Source organism: Trichechus manatus, unplaced genomic scaffold (assembly GCF_000243295.1).
Source record: "Trichechus manatus latirostris isolate Lorelei unplaced genomic scaffold, TriManLat1.0 scaffold00168, whole genome shotgun sequence".
NCBI classification, from domain to species: Eukaryota; Metazoa; Chordata; class Mammalia; order Sirenia; family Trichechidae; genus Trichechus; species Trichechus manatus.
This window is the reverse complement of record NW_004444104.1, coordinates 1666988-1687624: the sequence shown is the minus strand read 5'-3', so window position 1 is coordinate 1687624 and position 20637 is coordinate 1666988. Positions and strand designations below refer to the sequence as shown.

Genomic DNA, 20637 nt, shown 5'->3' with positions numbered 1-20637 from the left:
TATATTTGAAAATCATTATATGTATATTTGTTTTTTGCTAATGAAAACATCAGAAAAGTTTGGAAAAAATAGCAGTCAAGAGAGCCATAAATTTGAAGAAGTTAGGAAAAAAAAAAAGAATAAAAGTCATCATGATAAGGAGCCAGAGAAAGTAAACAAGATAATTTAAAACCAAAGACATGGGCAGACCTCTTACTAAATTCCAAGGCAAAAAAGCTGTGGTGGGAAGGCCGCACATCACACTTTAATAGGTAAATTCTTTAAAGAGCATTTTTCACTGTGAGCTTTAGGTTTACCTTACCATTGTAGATTATATCTATTTTCTAAAAAATTATTTTAAAGGAAATACCAAAAAGCCCATGTTCTTGTCTTAAATAAAACAAAACAAAACCATTACACTATACGTCTTTTCTGGAATTGTACAGAAAAACTTGTAGGAAAAAAATATAATTATTTTGCACCCTTTCTTCATTGCTGGAGGCCTTTTGGGGGGTTGGTACCATTATTTCGGCAGCCCCTTGTATCCTTTTTATTCTTGCTCTCTCTCTGCTCCTGAGTATGAATGGGATTTCAGCTCATTCTGGGAAGTGCTTGTCTTTGCAGCAGGGTCTGGTTTGTGTGGAAAGGCCCAGGGATGTGCTGGGATCTGAGTGTAATTGTGTTTGACAACTAGACAATAGAATCTGCTTCCATGGCTTTTTTTCATGACTGTGCAGGAGGATTCTAATTCAGTCCAACTGAGATCCAATGGCTCTGTCACCACAGGAAAGTGCTAGAAAGTAAAAAATCTTCAGCCCACTAGCTGGATGACTGTTTACATGACCCCAAGTGATTAATGCTGAGTAAAACTTGAATGTAAAGCCTTCGGCTATTGAGCATATTTCAGCTATTGAACTGGCCTGGGTGTCAGTTAGAATTCCAGTCTACAGTTTTAGAAGGCTTGAGAACAAGAGTCTGTTGGGAAGCCATTTCAGTTTGATTTGAGTGTGGTTTAGGGAAACCACCAGAAATGAAGCTCTGTTGGTGAGTAAATACCGTATTACATTTACATGATCAGCCACTTGAGACTTCTGTGTCCTCTCATGTCTTCTGAGTGCCATGAAAGACATGACTCAGAGCAAGTAATTACTCTTAAAAATGGCTAGTGATTTTTAAAGTACTTGACATAGCAGAACTGGTCATTTCAAAATCAAAACAATCATAAAAACGGTTCTTTATTAATTAAAATAATTAATTGTCACTGTGATTAAGACTTACTTCTTGTGGCATTTTCTTTCATTCACTGTGATTTCTGGGAAATGAATGAAAACATTCTTATTTCAAAGAACTTGGAATTGCATTTAGTCAGCTCTCTTAACCTATGCAGACTGTAGCCTATTCATGGGGGAACAAGAGCTAGGAAACAATGGCTGTTACTTAAATGCTAGTTTGTCGAGACGCTTGGTGTACAAATCAAGGCTCGAGAGCATCATTTTGCCATTCCTCACTTGTGAGTTGCATGCAATGTGATTAAAATGAACCTCCCATTTCGCAGTGATTACAACAATATCAAGGCAGCCTACGAGGCCATGAAGAATGTCGCCTGTTTGATCAACGAGCGGAAGCGGAAGCTTGAGAGCATAGACAAGATTGCCCGGTGGCAGGTGTCCATTGTGGGCTGGGAGGTACGCGTGAGCCCACCCCTCTTACCCTCAATTTTACCTCGTCTCCGCTCACTCCCTCCTTGACCTCTGATTCAGTCTGAGCACATACTTTAATACTCTGCAATTGACACTTTATCTGCTTGGCTTCCTACTGTACCCTCCTCCCCACACTAAGAAACACAATCTGAAGAGTGTATGTAATTAACTAATTGCTTACTGTCTGTCTTGCTAGAGAGTAAGCCCATGAGAGCAACTAGAGTGCATTTAAAATGCAGGACTATGTAGAGTGGTTAGACGGATGGCCTCTGGAGTCAAACTCCCTCTGCCTATTGTTGATCTGGGCAGGATTAGTCTTTTCATTCATAAGATAGGGAGGAAAATATTACCTACCTCATAGGGCTGCTGTGAGAATTATGTAAAATGGCACAAATACAGCACTTGTTAAAGCCAATAATGATGGTCCAACAATGTGGGGTGGAAAAAATATATATACACACTCACACACACACACATACACATATATACATGCATATTTATGCACACTTTGTTTATTAAAATAATAACAGCAGTAGCTAGCGCTTGTGTTTACCATGTGTTTAGCACTGGTTTAAGCCCTTTACATATATGAATTCATTTAATCCTCTGAGCAACCCTGTGAAGTAGGGACTGTTAGAACCCCCCCATTTACCATATGGGGAAACTGAAGCACAGAAAGGATAAGTAGTTTGTCCAAGACCACACAGCTAGGAAGTGGCAGAGCCAGATTCAAACCTCAGGAGTCTGCCTTCCAAGGTAATTACCATGTTCTACCACTGCTATTAAGAACAGTAAACTGACAACTTGAAGGCTTGTTTTCTTACCAAGCAAAGCTCACCCCACTCACGTTAATCTGTCACTTTTACCCTATGGAACTCACTTTCCCAGAAGATTGAGAAAATATGGATTGCTGAGAAGTTGGATTTTGCCTAAAGTTGGTTATAGCAGTGACAGCTGGAATGAAACATTTTAAGGCCTCATAGACTCTTACAGCTTGGATGGAACCTTGGAGATCATTGAGTCCTATTCCTCCGTTTTATAAATGAAGGATCTCAGGCATAGAATTGCTTTACACAAGTAAATAGAAGAGCTATTTTGTAATCAAAGCCTTTTTCCTCCAAAAGATTATCTGTGACCAGGATTAAAGGAGAATAAAATTTTATAAAGCAATGGCCAATTTCATAACAAATATACTGTATAGTTACATTGGACTAGATCCAACCTAAATATTTTTAAAGTTTTTTTTTTTTTCCTGTTGATTTTGCATAGAGGGAATAATTTATTGTCAGAAGTTTACTAATTCCTTGCTGGCAGTTTGTCGTCTGGCCTTTTGTTTCCATGACCCTACACTAGTTATTATTCCAGGGAGCTGCTCTATACCTGACTCAGAAAGCAAAGTGTATTTAGCACTGTGTTCCATGCATTTAAAGCCTCCTCAAAGCTTCCTTGTTCTGAAGGATCAGATTGAGCTGGCTCCATTCAAATCCTGACTGGATTCCATTAATCCAGCATGCTTTTCAGCAGAGGTTTCTTGTCTATAAGGAAGATACCTCAGATAACCTAGAGGGGCTTGTAACGTTTTCCCACTCAGTAGGGAAACAGAATTTCATGGGTAAGGAGATTAATAAAATGAGGTATAAAATGGCCTTTGAGGTCTGTTGTTCAGAGAACTGGGGGCAGGAGTGGGAGCCCCTCTGGGTCAGGGAAGTTGAGGAAGACTGTGTCGAGGGACCTCTCCCCACATCACGGAAGCCCAAAGGGGGCAGCATTGGAAGGGCTTTCATGTGTTTTTGTCATTCTAGGGACTGGACATCTTGGACCGGAGTTCAGAATTGATCCATTCTGGAGAGCTGACCAAAATCACGAAGCAGGGCAAGAGCCAGCAGCGGACTTTCTTCCTGTTTGACCACCAGTTGGTGTCCTGCAAGAAGGACCTGCTGCGCAGGGATATGCTCTACTACAAAGGCCGGATGGACATGGACACCATGGCGCTCGTGGACCTGCCGGACGGGCGGGACCGTGACTTCAACCTCAGTGTGAAGAACGCCTTCAAGCTCGTCAGCCAGGACATGGACGAGGTCCACCTGTTTTGTGCCAAAAAGCATGAGGACAAAGTGCGGTGGCTGCAGGCGTGTGCGGATGAGAGGCGAAGGGTGCAGGAAGACCAGGAGATGGGTGAGCGGCATGGTGGGCACTGCACAGTGTTCTAGTTTTACCTTTGTTTTCTAGCCTTATTCTACTGCCCTGCATGCCAGCTCTCCCCCAAGATCTCCCTCGTGAGGTCAAATCCCGCCATTGGGAAAGAAAAAGAAATGGCAAATCCTAAATACTCCTCAGCTTGCTTACAAGGCAGACTATGACAGATAGTTACTGCAGGTAATGTTTATTCAGTATTTATACCTCATGGTTGGCACTGTGCTCCACACTTACCTAGCTTGTCTCATTCAATCCTTACGAAACCCTATGATGTGGATACTAATTATTATGCTCACTTTACAGATGAGGAAAGTAAGGCTTAAGGAGACGGTCCACTTTTATGCTGTGGCTGAACAGTATTTAAAACTAGGTCCATGTGACCTCAGAGACTGAAGCCCATTATGGTGGCTTTTACCGAAGCCATTAGAAATAACAGATGAATCTTTTTTTTATTACACCTGCTCCTCACTTGGAAAGCTGGTGGCGCAGTGGTTAAGAGCAACAGCTGCTAACCAAAAGGTCGGCAGTTCGAATCCACCAGGCGCTCCTTGGAAGCCCTATGGGGTAGTTCTACGCTGTCCTGTAGGGTCGTTATGAGTCGGAATCGACTCACTGGCAATGGGTTTTTGGTTTTTTACTCCTCACTTACCGACTATCTCTTCATCCCATATTTACCATTTACCACAATAGTGAAAAATCTGACTATTTTGCACATTAACAAGGTGGTGGGCACGGCTGTAGTGGCTGACGAGCGCCCCCACCCTCGAGGAGGGTCTCTGGGTAGCCTCTAGGAAGCTGGGCCATGTTGCGTACACCCCCCACATCCTCTTGCCGGCAGGTGTCTGGCCTCTGTGGCCACAGCCTCCAGGCGGATGTGGCAGACAGCACCCAGCCAATAGCGCCTCTTCTGGATTCCCAGTTACTATGTGGCCTGAAGCCCTGCAGCTCAAAATTGCCATGGGGTGGGTGGGGTGGGAAGGGAGGAAAGAAAGAGGCTTCTGAGAGAGCATTTGGAAGAAATGCATGTGAGTTTAATGACATTGCAAAGTGAGTTGAACTGGGCCTGAAGCTCCACCTTCCGGGAGCGGGTGTGTGGCCAGGCTCCCAGCGGAAGCCCCGAGTCTCAGTGACTCTCCAGGCCCGTAGGGCAGAGCAGACTCCCGGATTGTGAAAGGCAAGGTTTGCAGGGGTGGGAGTGGAGCCCTGCAGGTGGCTCCACAAGGGAAGCTCTGACTCGGCACAGGAGGAAGGTGAGGTGGTTAAGCTGTGGGCCCTCCATTCACACAGCCCAGCTTTATCCAGCTTTCTCTCCTCCACATCTCCTCCTCCACAGGGGAATAATCCATAGCTGAACTCGTCACAGTGATGAGCACATCAGTATTACTATTTCTAAGATGATATTTTTTTAATTAAAAAAAAAAAAGGCAAATGGATGGTGTGAAACAAAAAGTCTTCCATTTTCTCATAACACCAATTTTCACATATCAACCTGATTTTTGGAACCTAACCATGTCGATAAGTGAGGAGTGGGCCTATTTTTGTTGTTGTTGTTGAAAGTATACTCAACAAAACATTACACCAATTCAATAGTTTGTACATGTACAATTCAGTGACATTGATTACATTCTTCAAGTTGTGCAACCATTCTTGCTATCTCTTTCCAAATTGTCCATTCCCTATTAACAAACTCACTGTCCCCTAAGCTTCCTGTCTGACCTTTTAATTGCTGTTGTCAATTTTATCCCATATAGATCGTTCTTCAGAAGAGCATGATGTTCAAGGCGAACCTTCTTTACTGAATAAGCTACCTTACTGTTTGGTTTAAAGAAGACGTTAGGGGATGTTTTTGGTTTAAGGTTTAAAGATTATCTCAGGGCATCAGTTTCAGGGATTTATCCAGCCTCAATTGCTTGAGAAAAATCTAGATTCCATGTAGAATCTCTGATGAGTCTTGAGGCTCCCATGTCAACTGTGCGTTTGCTGTGGATTTTACCTTGCTGCTCAAGTAGAGTCGGACCCCACAACTCTCCCTGCATCTCTCCCTGTCTCTCTCACCATGAAGCTCAGCACCACGCATCATGTGTTAAAGATAAGGTGATGCATCTTCATTTGCCACTTTGATGGTGCTGTTCTGCCCGTTGTTCCTCTGGGCTTCCTTGGTTTCTGTCTTGCCAGCTTCTGCTGACCTCGTGATATTGATTAGCCTAATAAGACTCAAACTCCTGTGCCTGGTATCAATGATGGCAGTACTCATGGCCTCTAAGTTCAAGGTCAAAATGCTTCACAAGCTCGTTACGGTTTTCAGCACAGACTGTTGACTGGAAGCCAGAATACCACGGGCACATGGGCCCTTAAAGCTGAGGTAGAGTGAAGGATAGTCCTCCTTGTAGTCAGAGGAGCTCAAACTTCAAATGTTATGTGGTCCAGGGTGGAGGAGAAGGCCTACTCCACCCTCTCCACCCTCCCCAACTGAAGTGACAAACTGCCTTTTGTTGAGATGAAAGCAAGAATGAAAACTGCCCTCGCCATGATGAGCATAAGCAGCTGCTGGCCTGGGTTTGGCCATGGTTTTACTCTGACCCTCAGTGTGTCAGAGTTGGGAGGGGTTTACAAGTCAGTCACAATAACTCGCTGGACAAAGTATGAGTCTCTGATGAAATACCCTTAGCAATCAGACATCAGCCTGCACTTGAACAGCTCTGATGATGTGGAACTCACTCCCCCACAAGGTAGCCCCTTCCTTCTAAATGTTAGAGTGTTCTTCATATTGAGAGAAAATCTAATCCCCAGCTACTTGCATATATTGGTGTTGGTTTTGATTCTTGGGCCACTCTGTAAGGCTAATCGCTCTGTCATGCTGAGAATTCTCCAGATGTTTGCAGAGTACAATGATTAAAATGTAAAATGACAGCCATGTAACGTTGTCGTGGAATGTTGGATAGTATAGGACCGGAAATCGTTAATAAACAGCAAGGTTTCCTTTTTCCCTGACGAAGAACTGACAGGGGCCCTGAACACTTCTGAGCTCTGCCCCTCAACAGTAGAAGAAAGGAGAGACCTGAATTTATAGGTCCTGATTTGCAGTACAAGGAGCCCTGGTAGCACAGTGGTTAAGCACTCAGCTGATAACTGAAAGATCAGTGGTTTTAACCACCAGCGGCTCCATGGGAGAAAGATGTGACAGTCTGCTTCTGTAAAGATTACAGCCTTGGACACCCTATGGGGCTGTTCTACTCGGTCCTATAGGGTCGCTGTGAGTTGGAATCCACTCTTTAGCAGTGGGTTTGGCTTTTTGGTTTATTTGCAGTGCAGTGTTTGCCTAGAGCCAGTGCTCTGGAGACTTGAATGAATGCTGCACTGCCGGAGCCATTAAGTCTGTGAACTGAGGGAGTGTGGAATAAAATAGGACCCAGGGCCTTGCCGGGAATGTGTGTAAGTCTTGGTGTGCTACGTGTGGGCAATCAGAGTGGCGGCACTATTAACCAGGAGTGTGAGAGCCAGGCCAAAGGCTGAGGATGGATGGGAGGAATGAGTTCAAAGGCTGGTGTGGGCCGGGGGCCAAGAGAAGTCAAAGAACCAGTGTATGATATCTGAACAAGATGCTGAGGCACGGCAAGGGGTCCAGGCCAGGAGAGCAGCCCAGAGACCAAGTGTGCAGGAGGCGGAGGCTGTGTCACAGGGAGGGATTGAGCAGCATACAAGGCCGAGGCAGGTACCACACCAAAAAACCAGTTGCCATCAAGTCGACTCTGACTCATGGGGACCCCATGTATGTCAGAGTAGAACTGTGCTCCACAAGGTGTTCAATGATTTTTCAGAAGTACATTGTCAAGCCTTTCTTCCGAGGCATCTCTGGGTAGACTTGAACTGTAACCTTTTGGTTAGCAGCCAAATGTGTTGACCGTTTGCACCACCCGGGGACTCCAGGCATGACACGCCAGAGCCCAGAGCCCCGTCAGCATGACTGGTGCTACCTCCCAGAGGAAGTCTTTCTGCAAACACAGGCTCTGGCCCTGGAGCCTTGGCTGTTCCTCTCTGTGTCCTTTGCGGGGCCTTGCATTGTGTGTGCTGAGCAGGGGCTTGTTTCCACTCTAGATTGTCCAGTGTCGCTCATTGCTACCCACCTTGCCCACTGCATGCAGACACTTGTCACTCTACTACAGAGCCTAACGGTGTGGGGATGTTCACACTGTCACTCTAATGCAGAACTTTATAGTGTGGGGATGTTCAAGGCACACACCAGACACAGTGGGGACACATTAGATCTAGTTCCCACTACTCAGGTATCACCTTCATTCAGGATAAAATTGCTGACTCACACAGCTCTTGCTGCAGGGAGGTAGACAAAGGTGGACCCTTTGACATGTCCTCTCCTCTCAGGGCCTCATTCTTTAGGATTATAATTAGGGTGACCCTCTGTCAGCATTCACTGGAGAATGTCTAGGTTTGCACTGGTAGGCCAGAATTGCTAACAGCACCCAATTTCACTGTTAGAAATGTCCGAGATTGACTACTGGCCATTCTAATCAGGGCTACAATAGACGGACCCTGATAGAATGGGCGAAAAATGTGGAACAGAACCTCAAATTCCTTTAAAAAAAAAAACCAGACGTACTGGACCAGTTGAGACTGGAGGACTCTCTGAGACTATTGCCCTGAGATACTCTTCAAACCTGGAACCGAAACTAACCCCCGAGGCCAGCTTATAGCTGAATAACAGATTGGCTTACAGGATAAAGAGTATTTTGTGAGTACTGTGCTCCTTGAAAAATCATCTATATGATAAGTGGTAACTTTGGTAAAGGGTAAGACAGTACACAATACTGGGAAGCCAGCACAGCTTGTACAAGGCAAGGTCATGGACACTCCATAGATGCATCCAAACTTCCCAAGGGACCGAATTGCTGGACTGAGGGCTATGGGGACCATGGTCTCGGGGACCGTCTAGCTCAATTGGCATAACATGTTTATAAAGAAAGTGTTCTGCATTCTACCTTGGTGGGTAGCGTCTGGGGTCCTCAAAGCCTGTGAGCAGCCATGTAAGATATTCCACTGGTCTCACCCCTTTGGGAGCAAGGGAGAATGAAGAAAACTAAAGATACAAGGGAAAGATTAGTCCAAAGAACTAATGGACCACAATTACCACAGCCTCTACCAGACTGAGTCCAGTGCAACTAGATGGTGCCTTGCTACCACCACTGACTGCTCTGACAGGGATCACAGTAGAGGGTCCCGGACAGAGCTGGAGAAAAATGTAGAACAAAATTCTAACTCACAGAAAAAGACAAGACTTACTGGCCTGACAGAGACTGGAGAAACCCTGAGAGTATGACCCCCGGACACCCTTTTAGCTCAGTAATGAAGTCACTCCTGAGGTTCACTCTTCAGCCAAAGATTAGACAGCCCCATAAAACAAAACAAGACTAATGGGACACAACAGCCCAGGGACAAGGACTGCAAGGCAGGAGGGGACAGGAAAGCTGGTAATAGGAAACCTAAGGTCAAGAAGGGAGAGTGTTGACATGTCATGGGGTTGTTAACCAGTGTTATAAAACAATATGTGTACTAACTGTTTAATGAGAAACTAGTTTGTTCTGTAAACCTTCATCTAAAGTACAATGAAAAATCACCTATATGAGATCAAACGGTCAACAATTACTTTAAAACAAAGATGAGAATGTAAGGGGGCAGGGAAACTATATTAATGGAAATGAAACAGCCAGATTGGAAATAATGAGAATGTTCACGCATTGTGAAGAGTGTAACCAATGTCACTGAACAACTCGTGCAGAAATTACTCAACAGAAACCTAAACTGCTGTGTAGACCTTCACCGAAAAAACAACAAAATACTACTTAAAAAAAAAAAGGCCCTAGCTTGGAGGATAGTTACATGGCCACCCCAGTGACCATCCTCCTTACTACTTCTCCTTTTCCAGCCTCTTCACACCCTTAGGTTTCCTTGCGGATCAAGCTCTTTGCTTGGGGTTATGGTGGATACCTTAGGAGTGAGATGAGTTTGGGTGCAAGTTTTATTGTGATATGTTTTCATTTGTTTTGAATATGTGTCACATTTGTTTTTAAATCTAGGAATGGAAATTTCAGAAAATCAAAAGAAACTCGCCATGTTAAATGCTCAAAGGGCAGGACATGGAAAGTCAAAAGGTAAGGTTTTGAGAAGGTTTCATTCACCTCCTTAATGTGTATCAGTATTGGAATTAAAACGAGGGGGAAATGCCAATGCCAATGACCAACTCTAAGCAAAGAAGAGTATGGATAAAATGCAGAACAATAGATCCAAAATAATACAATCTGTATTTGGTCTTGAATGTGAATCAATGTTTACTTACATTTGAATATGGATATATAAAATGTCTTGGTGTTTTATAACTTTTCAAGAAGCAGTGAAATGTTTCTTGAAGTGGTACCAAAAAGCTTCCAGATTTCCCATCCTACTGACAACTTCCCTGCTCCTCACCCTTCTGAGGGAGGTATGGTATTATCCATCAGGCTATTGCAGTTCACAGTCTACAGGCAAACGAAGGTCTCTTGCACCTTTTTGGGCATGTTGAGTAGGAAATCTCCAACCCCAAACCTTTTGTCAGCTGTAGGTGAGACTTCAGCCTATTTAAGAAAAAAGCTAAAAATTCAGTACATCAAGCAATGACTTAAACGAAAAGAAGACACTCTAGCTAATGTAGCACAGTGATTCTCCACCCTGGATTCACATGAGAATTACCCAGGAGCTATTATTTTAAAGAAAAAAAGGATGCCCAGGTCACATACCCAGGGGTTCTAATATGCAATTTTCCACCATGCAGGTAATACAAATTAGCTAGCCCAACAGGAATTACATAATAAGGATTTTTTTTAATTCCAAAAATATACGTTGTCATCTTAGGAACTTTATTTAGATTGACTTTCTACTCTAATCCAATAGGATTTATCCTACTTAGTATTTTCCTAACTGAAAATGCAAAAGCAAAAACCAACTAAGCCCTGGACTGAGCCACATCAACACTTAGTATCTCCCTGCTCCTGGCTCACATGCAGGTTCCCCCCAACTAAGTATAAACATCTTCAAGGCAGAGGAGCCTGCTTTATTCCTTTCTTTTTTTTTTTTTTTTGCATTCCTACTTTTCATGGCCAGCAACTAGTAAATATCCGTTTGTTAGAATTTGTTAGTTTCAGTCACTCACATGGCAACAAGGCACCTGAAGAATGGCACAAATGCTAATGGGCAGTTGCTGTGTGTCAGGCACTTGACATATGTCATGTTACTTACCCCCCACCCAATAGCCCTGTAAGGGAGCCCTGGTGGCACAATGGTTTAGTATTCGGTTGCTAATGAAAAGGTTGACAGTTGGAATCCACCAACCACTCTGCTCCACACGAGAAAGTTGTGACAATCTGCTCCTGTGAAGATTTGCAGCCTTAAAACCCTATAGCGCAGTTCTGCTTTGTCGTATAGGATCGCTATGAGTTGGAATTGACTGGACAGTAATGGGTTTTGCTTTAGTTACAGCCCTGAAAAGGAACCTTGGTGATGCAAACGGTTAAGTGCTTGGCTGCTAACCAAAAGGTTGGTGGTTCAAAACCACCTAGCCATTCCACCCAACACTGCATAAGAAAGTCCTGGCAATCTGCTTCCTTAGAAGATTGCAGCCAAGAAAACCCTCTGGGGCAGCTCTACTTTTTCACTTCAGGCCGTTCTGAGTTGAAAATGACTTGACGGCACCCAGCAACAACATAGCCCTGGGAGGAGCCCCTGGGTGTTGCAGACACTTAAGTGCTGGACGACTAACCTAAAGGTTGGCAGCTCAGACCCACCCAGAGGCACCTCGGAAGTAAGGCCTGCTAATCTGCTTCTAAAGGGCACAGCCTTGAAAACCCTATGGAGTGCAGTTCTGCTCTGCCCGCTTGGGATCACCATGAGTTAGAATCAACTCAGTGACAACTGATAACAACAACACAACCCTGTAAGAGGTCCCTGGGTGGCATAAACGGTTTGCATTCATCTGCTAACCTAAAAGTTGACAGTTCAAACCCACTCAGTGGCACTACAGAAGAAAGGCCTGGCAATCTGCTTCCATAAAGATTACAGCCAAGAAAACCGTATGAAGCAGTTCTACTCTGTAACACAGGGTGTTGCCTGCCATGAGTCAGAATCAGCTCTACGGCAATGGGTATAGCCCTGTAAAATAAGGAAAATCTTAAAGGAAGTCAAGGGCACAGGGATGAGTTCTGAACGAAGTCCTGTTTGCTTCCAAAAGCAGACACGATACTCTTTCATTACATCATGCTGACTTACACAGTTTCCTTTTGATCTTGTAGCTAATTTTAGTAAACCTTTTTAATTATATCTGCACAGATTTAAAATGCCTATTCTAATGAAACTATCTTTATTAAAGCAATTAATTAGGTAGAATGCCTAGTGGAGTCAACTTAGTAATGAGAGCAAACATTTTCAGAACACACACCAGGCATCAGGGCAGAGTTTACACCTTAACTTACAATAACTCGTTTAATTCCCCTAATGTTCCCGTAGATGCTGTCATCCCATTTTAGAGATTAGGGAACTAAGGGACAGGGACGTTAGATCATTTCCTCAAATTTACACAACTAGGAGGCAGCAGGGTAGGATTTGGGCCGAAGCAGTACGAGCTTCATGCTTCCACTTAAAGCATTTTATTGCTTCTCATTCCAACTAGCTGTCCAGTTCTAATTCTGCTACTTACTTCTATGCCACTTGTTGTGAGCTGCCATTGAGTCCCATCCCCATGACTGGTTGTGGATCAGATCGTTGGGATCTGTAGGGTTTTCATTGACTAATTTTTGGAAGTAAATCTCCAAGCCTTTCTTCCTAGTCCATCTTAGTCTGGAAGCTCCGCTGAAATCGTTCAGCATCATCACAACAGACAAGCCTCCACTGACAGACAAGCAGTGGCTGCACATGAGGTGCGTTGGCTGGAAATCAAACCTGTGTCTACAGCATAGTAGGCTAGAATTCTACCACTGAACCACCATTGTCCCCACTGTGTAACCTTAGGTGATTTAAATGACCTGTCTGGGTTTCAGTTTTCGTCTCTGTCCAATCGTCTGATTGAGCTAATAGTACCTTCTCTGAAGAGTTTCTGTGAGGATAAATGGGATAAAGTATGTAAAGCTCAACACAGTACCCCATGCTCCACAGGGTTTCCAAAGCTGTAATCTTTACGAAAGCAGACTCCCACATCTTTCTTCCATGTTGAGTTTGAACTGCCAACCTTTTGGTTAGCAGCTGAGCACTTAACCACTGTGCCACTAGGGCTGTTTTCACACACAGTATATGAACATAATAAGTGTTTCTTAAATGATAGCCAGTAAACGTACTTTTGGTTCATTTGAATTAAGAATTAACCAACAACTCTTCCTTGTTCTTGGTTAGTCACTGACCTTCCGTGCGTATTCTGTTTCCTCCCCTCCTGGCCCAGGCTATAGTGGGCGCCCTGTGCCGCCGCCCCACCAGAGCTTCCTCCCCATCCACCAGCGCCACATCACCGTGCCCACCAGCCTTCCGCAGCAGCAGGTCTTCGCCCTGGCTGAGCCCAAGCGGAAGCCTTCACTTTTCTGGCACACCTTTAACAAGCTCACCCCTTTCAAGAAATGAAGGCGGGATGGCTGCGCCTCCACGGAGCTGACTGTGAAGAGGAGAGCCATTGTCGTCTTTGCCGTGCTAAATCCAAGGAGCGCCTCTTGGGCCCAGTGCCAGAAACTTCTTTTTGGGGAATCAAAGAAGGAGAGGAAGATTCTGACTCGCCTTCAGTCGCCAGAACCCCAGCTGCCTTCTTGGAAGGGAGGAAAAGGTCATGGTGCACAGCTTTCACACTCACGAGAACCCTCCGTGGCCTGCTGTGACACGGCGGGGACTTGGGGACCAGAACACGCTCTGAAGTGGGTGCCGAGTTGGCCGGCTGCAGTGGTGTGGCTGATGGTGAGCGCATCCATTTCTGACCCAGGCCAGGCTGCAGCTCTAGAGCACTCAGAGCTGCCCCTCAGTTCCTGAGGAGTGTAATGAGAGGGTCTCATGTGCATGTGGTTCTGTAGGGATCCATCGGGATGGGGCTGGTCCGATGCTGCCTCTTGCCAGCACACATTTGGGGAGACCTGGAAGGAGAGCTGTTACTCTCTGCCATGGTATAGTAGGGGCCTTATGGCTGCTTGGAGATGGCCGCAGTGTTCCCTGGGGTCGTCTAAATCCACATAGTTGCCAAGTGGTAATGCATACTTCATCTTACAAGGTTCCTCTTCCTACAGGCTAGGAAAAGCAAAAACATGATTTATTCATCACTTGGCAGCAAGATCTGCAGTGCAGAATGACTTTAGCATTCCAAAGGTACTGTTCTTTGCAAGGGAGGGGTGAAGCTGTGCTTCTCATTCAGGTACTCTCCTGCTGGTGTGTATTATGTAGTCCTACAAGCAGAAATCATGTCTTGTCGTCGCCTAAGAGACTACCATTCAAAAATACCTGTTGCAATAGAAAAACCCATTTATTTTGATTTTTATGATAAATTGAATATGAAAATACACAAGACTGTAAAGCCTGCTTGAAGAGCATTGGCACACTTCTTCCGTCAGTTGTTTATACCATTTCACAAATGAAAGTACAAAAACACTTAAACATTCCACTGAGGAAGCATGAACGAAGCCACAGATCCTGCCCTGGGATTTGGAACTGACTTTGTTGCATAAACCCAAACTAGTAGTGCACACCTGTGCCATTATTTGCATGTCAACAGATGAAAAGAGACCATAACAAAGTATCGAGACTCAGAGATGGCAGTCTTTTTTAACAGAGGCCACACTGGCTGATACCTGTAATCTCCTCCTCTTTGTCTATATTGTAAATTTTGATGAAAATATTTTTTTTTTTTTTTGAATACCTGGAGAAGACAGGCTCTACAAGATAGATGGCGTTGTAATTGACTCGGTGCACTGGACAGGAGGGAAGACAAAATTTATGGATTTCTATTTGAGAAGTTCTCTTTTGTACGCTACAAAAAGTAACTGTATGCTTGGAAAGTTCCTTTTTCTAGTAGGTACATGCTTGAGAATAAACACATGTATAATGGCAAAGACAAATGTGTAATCTAAGTCTCCAGCGTGTGGCTCCTCTGTTCTCCCTCTCCCCCCTTATTGGAGCAATTCTTGAAGGGAGGTGACCAGTGTGCATAAGAAGACATAATCCCAGACCCCTGTGGTGGGCCTTTAGAGCATTATGTAACAGTTGTTCATGAAGTCTTATTTGCTGACCATCCTCTTAGGCTACTTTTGCTTGCTTATTTAAATAGGCAGCATCACTGAGAAGTTGTGACCTCTATGACTAACAAAGCCGTGTGTCCTGAGTTAGAAGTTGCTAGAATTCTGTGTGAAAGATTCCCAGGAGGTGCTGTGGCTGTGTGTGTGTCTGTGTGTGTCTTTTTTTGAATAGACGTGTCAATTTGAGTTGCATTTATATAATGCAACTTTTCATTAATAAAGTACAGTGAACATGACAGGGCTGCCTTGTTTTTCTGTGTCTCACAAGTTTTCTGTCTTTGACAGGGTGCGGTCTTACCACTTTTCTATTGCTCGTTTTAGTGGAAAATATTTGAGTTTTCCTTCTCTGACAGGCTTACACAAGTTCCGGCTTTCGCAGGTTTTATTATGTAATGATATGTTTTGAGAACTGTACCTAATATGATGTTTCTGGATGACTCAGCAGGGGCTCTGTGCTAAATAGAGTTGTTTTTGTGTACAGCAGTTTTGCAATTTTGTTTGTTTTTATGTTACATAAGAGAATTGCTTTAAGGAAGTAAAGAATCATTGGCTTATGTTACGTTTTCATTGAGGACTCAATTAATGTGAAGAACCACTCAAAGGGCTTCTTTTTACTAATATACAGGTTGATGGTGAAGAAATGCTTTCAGTTTTGTGACCATTCCTAATTTATTTCCCATCTGAGCCCTAACTTCTGATTCCCACCTCTATCTCCCCGGGCTTCCTAATGGAGAAGCACCAGGACATGTTCTTACTACGTCCTGGGGTTGCCCCAGTAGGTGTTGTACAGTTTGAAAGTCACTCAATCAAATATTTGTTCTGAGTAGATCCTACTTAGGCTTCTAGGATGTAGGTAGGATCCTTGGCATCCTTTAGGATGCTAAAATCTTTTTATAAGAAGAAAATATCCTTTGGCCTCTTTACGCCTGTATGTCTAGCTTGCGTTTTATTTCCGAATGCCTGAGTGCTACAAAGAATAAAAGGCTCAAGTATTCAGATTTCAGGTTTGCCAAACTCCCTTCTTGAAAGTCATGTGTTTCACTTGGACAGAAAAAGCGAGAAAAAACAAAGAGCCTCTTATGTGGATTATGTACTTCGTTGTAAAATCTCTCTCTGTTTGTCTTCATTTTTCTCTGTCTTTAACCCTACATTATATAATATTGCAGAGGGAGAAAGATGACATAACATTTTGATGAATTTCAGCTATTCTTCCATTCATTCATGTTTCAGAATTTGCAAACTCTGTTGAAAAAATGGTTAAAATGGCCTTTGGTCAAAAGCAAGCTTCTAAATTTTGACCATACTTAAAATATATGACAACCCTGCAGAAGATTGTAAGCAATTATAAAATATTTGTAAAATCCTGGAAAAACAGCAATCTTTGTCTTTGGCCTGCAAAGTAGAAACAGGATCGCAGCAATTTGCCCTGACTTTCCTAGAGTACTGTCGAGAGAGCTGGATCGAGAGAGTTGGTTCCAGTAGATCTGACCTCGCCCCCGCCCCCTCCCCCGGGTAGATACCATTGTGTAGTTGAAAATGTGTCACCCCATCTCCATAGTATTTCTGTGTTTTGTTGTGCCTTTTCATTCCTAATTCAGACAAAAACTGACTCCAGGCCTGTTAAGGAAATCCTTCATTGCTATTGTCTACAGACAAAGCAAAAGTGCATTTAATTTCAAATTGTGTTCACAATAGAAATTGTTTGTAGAAGCCATGTGATCAGCATTTTACCAGCTGGAAATTTCTACATGCCCGTACTGCTGCTAATCCTTAATACAAATTAATAACCTAGCCAGACTAGAACAGCCTGGTTACCTGGAGTTAGAGGGAGCAGAATGGCCATATTATTTTGTAGAGGAGGAGGAGAAACATAGATGTGTCCCTCCCAGGATAGTGCCAACGAGTATGAGTAAGTGGCCTTCGATGACTTACGGCCCAGTGATGCTGGAACACAAATCAACTTCTGGATGAACTGCTAGGAAACAAGGTTGTCCCTGGAATGAGCTTAACCTACAAATAACTCTCTATTAAAACTTCTCTTGGCAAATGCTATTGTTTACAGGATGCAAAAGGCGGAGTTCAAAAACCTTTGGAAAAAATATGTGGAAACCAGCTGGTATTTAAAAAACAAAAACTGACACAAATTTACTTCACTTCACCACTCACTTTTCATTCTTGCCTTTAATTATTTCATAGGCATTGACACTTGTGTTTTTTCCTTCTAACTGATTCTGTAATTTAATAATTGGTGTATTTTGTAAATATTAACATCTATTGTTACCTGCTCGGCAAGGCTTTTGGTAACTTCTTTGTTTAGTTTTAACTCATCAACCTCAAGATGATGTTAATCTGTGTCAGTCAAGTGACAGCTTCAAAACTGATGAACTCTTGACGGCTGAAGTATGGTGTACACAATTGCTGTGACTTGATATGTATTTTGTTGAATGAAGTTTTTTTGTAAAAAAATTATTTACAATGTTATTTGAATGATTTCTTATAAATGATGTGAAACTATATTTGTTGTTTTGTATCTATACATTAAAATTAATTTGCCAAACTGGTTCTAGCACTGCATTTGAGCATTAAAATAAAACAGATACATTGAAAAAAAATGTGGAGTGGGTGCCCTGAGACTTTCTGGGATTTACAGATCATTCCCCGCACTTGCATTGGTGGCCGCCTTTTCAGGAACAATTTATCCACTAATGAGCTGGATCACACCACTGGAGAGGTGTGGGAGAAAGAAGACTCTGAGAGCAACCACGAGGAAGGACCCACTTAGAAATCACTAGAGTTGGTAGATGGTGGGATAAGACTGGCTGGATACACTGAAGACCTATGTAACCAAAACCTGAAGAGAAGTTCTATTTTGTAGCACACCTTTTGCTACTGATGATGGAAGGTAGATGAACAGAACATGCCTTGTATATGTACCTTTTACTTCACAATAGCTGGCCTGGACTCCCTGGACAGGATTGGTGGCCTTCCAAACCCTTAGGGAGATCTGCTAGTGGCCCTGGGTACATTTACTCTTTGAGGGTGGGGTTGATAAGAATTTCCTTCTCTAATTAACAGCTTAGAAAAGCTAAGTAAATACCCCATTGTTTGCTGTGGTTATAATCGGAAAAGTTCCTATAAAGGTTGCCAAGTAACTACTTCCCACCTTTTGTTTATTTACTCTAAAAATCCACGTACTTAAACCAAAATGATCTGCTCACCCCTTGAGAAAGGGCTGGATTGGGAGAGGGGTCTTAGCTTGGGTGGGGGAGGAGGGCGAAAGCACTGAGAACATAAGGTCTACCTCTCAAGTGTCCCCTGCTGACTCAAGATGGTGAAGGAGTGAAAATTATTTATAAAGGGTAGTGACATTTCCTTCTAGGTCCCTGGGTGGAAAAAAGGTTTGCACTCGACTACCGGCAGTTCGAACCCACCCAGCAGCGCCATAGAAGGAAAACCTAGCGATCTGCTTCCATAAAGATTACAGTCAAGAAAACCCGTCGGACCAGTTCTACTCTGACACACATGGGGTCCCCATGATTCAGAACCAACTCAATGGCACACGGGTAATTACTATATGCACAGGAGAGACGAAGTTAAAATGTGAATCCTCCAAAGAAACATACAGTTGAGGAGGGAAGGCGTATAAAGGTAGAATTAAGATTCAGGATGAGTGGTACAACAATAGAAGTGTGTACAAGTTATAAAATAGATTCAGAGAATGAAGTCCTCCTGGTGGGTGTATGTGGCAGGGGTCAAGATTCCTAGAAGGCCTGTACAGGAGGCAATGCCTAAACAGGATTATTTTTTTAATTTTATTGTGCGTTAGGTGAATGTTTACAGCTCAAGTTTCTCAATCAAAATTTTATACACATACTGTTTTGCGATGTTGGTTGCAATCCCCACAATGGGACAGCACTCTCCCCCTTTCCATCCCAGGTTCCTGTGTCCATTCATCCAGTTTTCCTGTCCCTTCCTGCCTTCTCGCCTTCCTTTTGGACCAGAGTTGCCCATTTGGTCTCGCATATCTGATTGAACTAAGAAGCACGTTCCTCACGTGTGTTGTTTGTTCTATAGGCCTGTCTAATCTTTAATGGAGCCCTGTTGGCGCAGTGTTAAAAGCTATGGCTGCTAACCAAATGGTCAGCAGTTTGAATCCACCAGCCATTCCATGGAAACCCTATGGGGCAGTTCTACTCTGTCCTATAGAGTCGCTATGAGTTGGAATTTGATGGCAACGGCTTTGGTTTTTTTGGGGGGGGTTCTAAGGCGGAAAGGAGAACTTTGAGAATGGCTTCAGTTGTGGGTTAGCAGGGTCTTTTTTTTTTTTTCTTCCAATTGTTAAAAGTATATACACAGCAAAACATACACCAATTCAACAATTTATACATGTATATATTTCAGTGACATTGATTACATTCTTCAAGTTTTGCATCCATTCTCATCCTCTTCCAATTTGTTCCTCCATTAATATAAACTCATTGCTCCCTAAACTTCCTATCTGACCTTTCAAGTTGCTACTGTCAGTCAGGTCCCATATAAATAGATCTTCAAAAGAGCACAATGCTGAAGGCAGACATCCTTTACTAAATAAGCTAAGCTGTTGATTGGTTTAAAGAAGACTTCAGGGGATATTTTTGGTTTAAGGTTTAAAGATTATCTCAGGACAACAGTTTGGGGGTTCATCTAGCCTCATGGCTCCATAAAATCTGGATTCCATGAAAATCTGAAATTCTGTTATGCATTTTCCCCCTTTCGATAAGATTCTTCTATAGAATCTTTGGTCAAGATGTTCAGTAACGGTAGCCAGGCACCATCCAGTCCTGGTTTCGTGGCATAGGAGGCATTTGTTCACACAGAAGAAATCAGGCACCCATTCCATTTCCTCCTGTTCCTGACTCCTCCTTCCTCTGCTGCTCCAGGCCAGTAGAGACCAATTGTACCTTGGATGGCCACTTGCAAACTTTTAAGACCCCAGACACAATACAACAAACTAGGAGGTAAAACAAAAGCACTAAAAACGATATTAGGCCAATTACTGGGATGCCCCATGAAATCATGACCCTAAACTTCCAAACTAAGAAACTAAATCCCATGAGGTGTTTGGTTGTACAGAAGCAGCCTCAACAGCTCCTTTTTTTTTTGTTTTGGTAAAAATGTATATTATACAGCATTTGCCAATTCAACTTCTTACAAGTGTACAACTTACAACAATTACATTAATTAGCTGTGCAACCATTACCCTTACTCAATGTGACTTTTCCATCGTCGTAAACAGAAACTCTGCTCCACGAAACAGGATTCTGAAGGGCGCAGGAGCTCACGTGAGGTGTACAAGGTGAGGCAGGGCACACATGGTGTGCTCGGTGTTGCTGGAATTAAAGTGCCATGTGAATTGCCTGACAGACCAGAATGGTGGACAGAAGCCAGATCAAAAGGACCAGTATACCTTGATGAGGTGCTTGGAT

At 43.3% G+C, this 20637-nt stretch overlaps 1 protein-coding gene across 1 annotated transcript in view; it reads left to right on the top strand.

Annotated features, from left to right (window-relative positions):
* The window catches only part of SPATA13 (spermatogenesis associated 13), a 118347-nt gene extending 100618 nt beyond the window's left edge, over window positions 1-17729 (top strand). Inside the window, exons 9-12 of the mRNA XM_012558438.2 lie at window positions 1535-1664; window positions 3482-3854; window positions 9965-10039; window positions 13348-17729. Coding sequence (XP_012413892.1) covers window positions 1535-1664; window positions 3482-3854; window positions 9965-10039; window positions 13348-13523 — 754 coding nt within the window. The 3' untranslated portion in view covers window positions 13524-17729. The remainder of the gene's footprint in view (window positions 1-1534; window positions 1665-3481; window positions 3855-9964; window positions 10040-13347) is intronic.
* Window positions 17730-20637: the final 2908 nt, after the last annotated feature.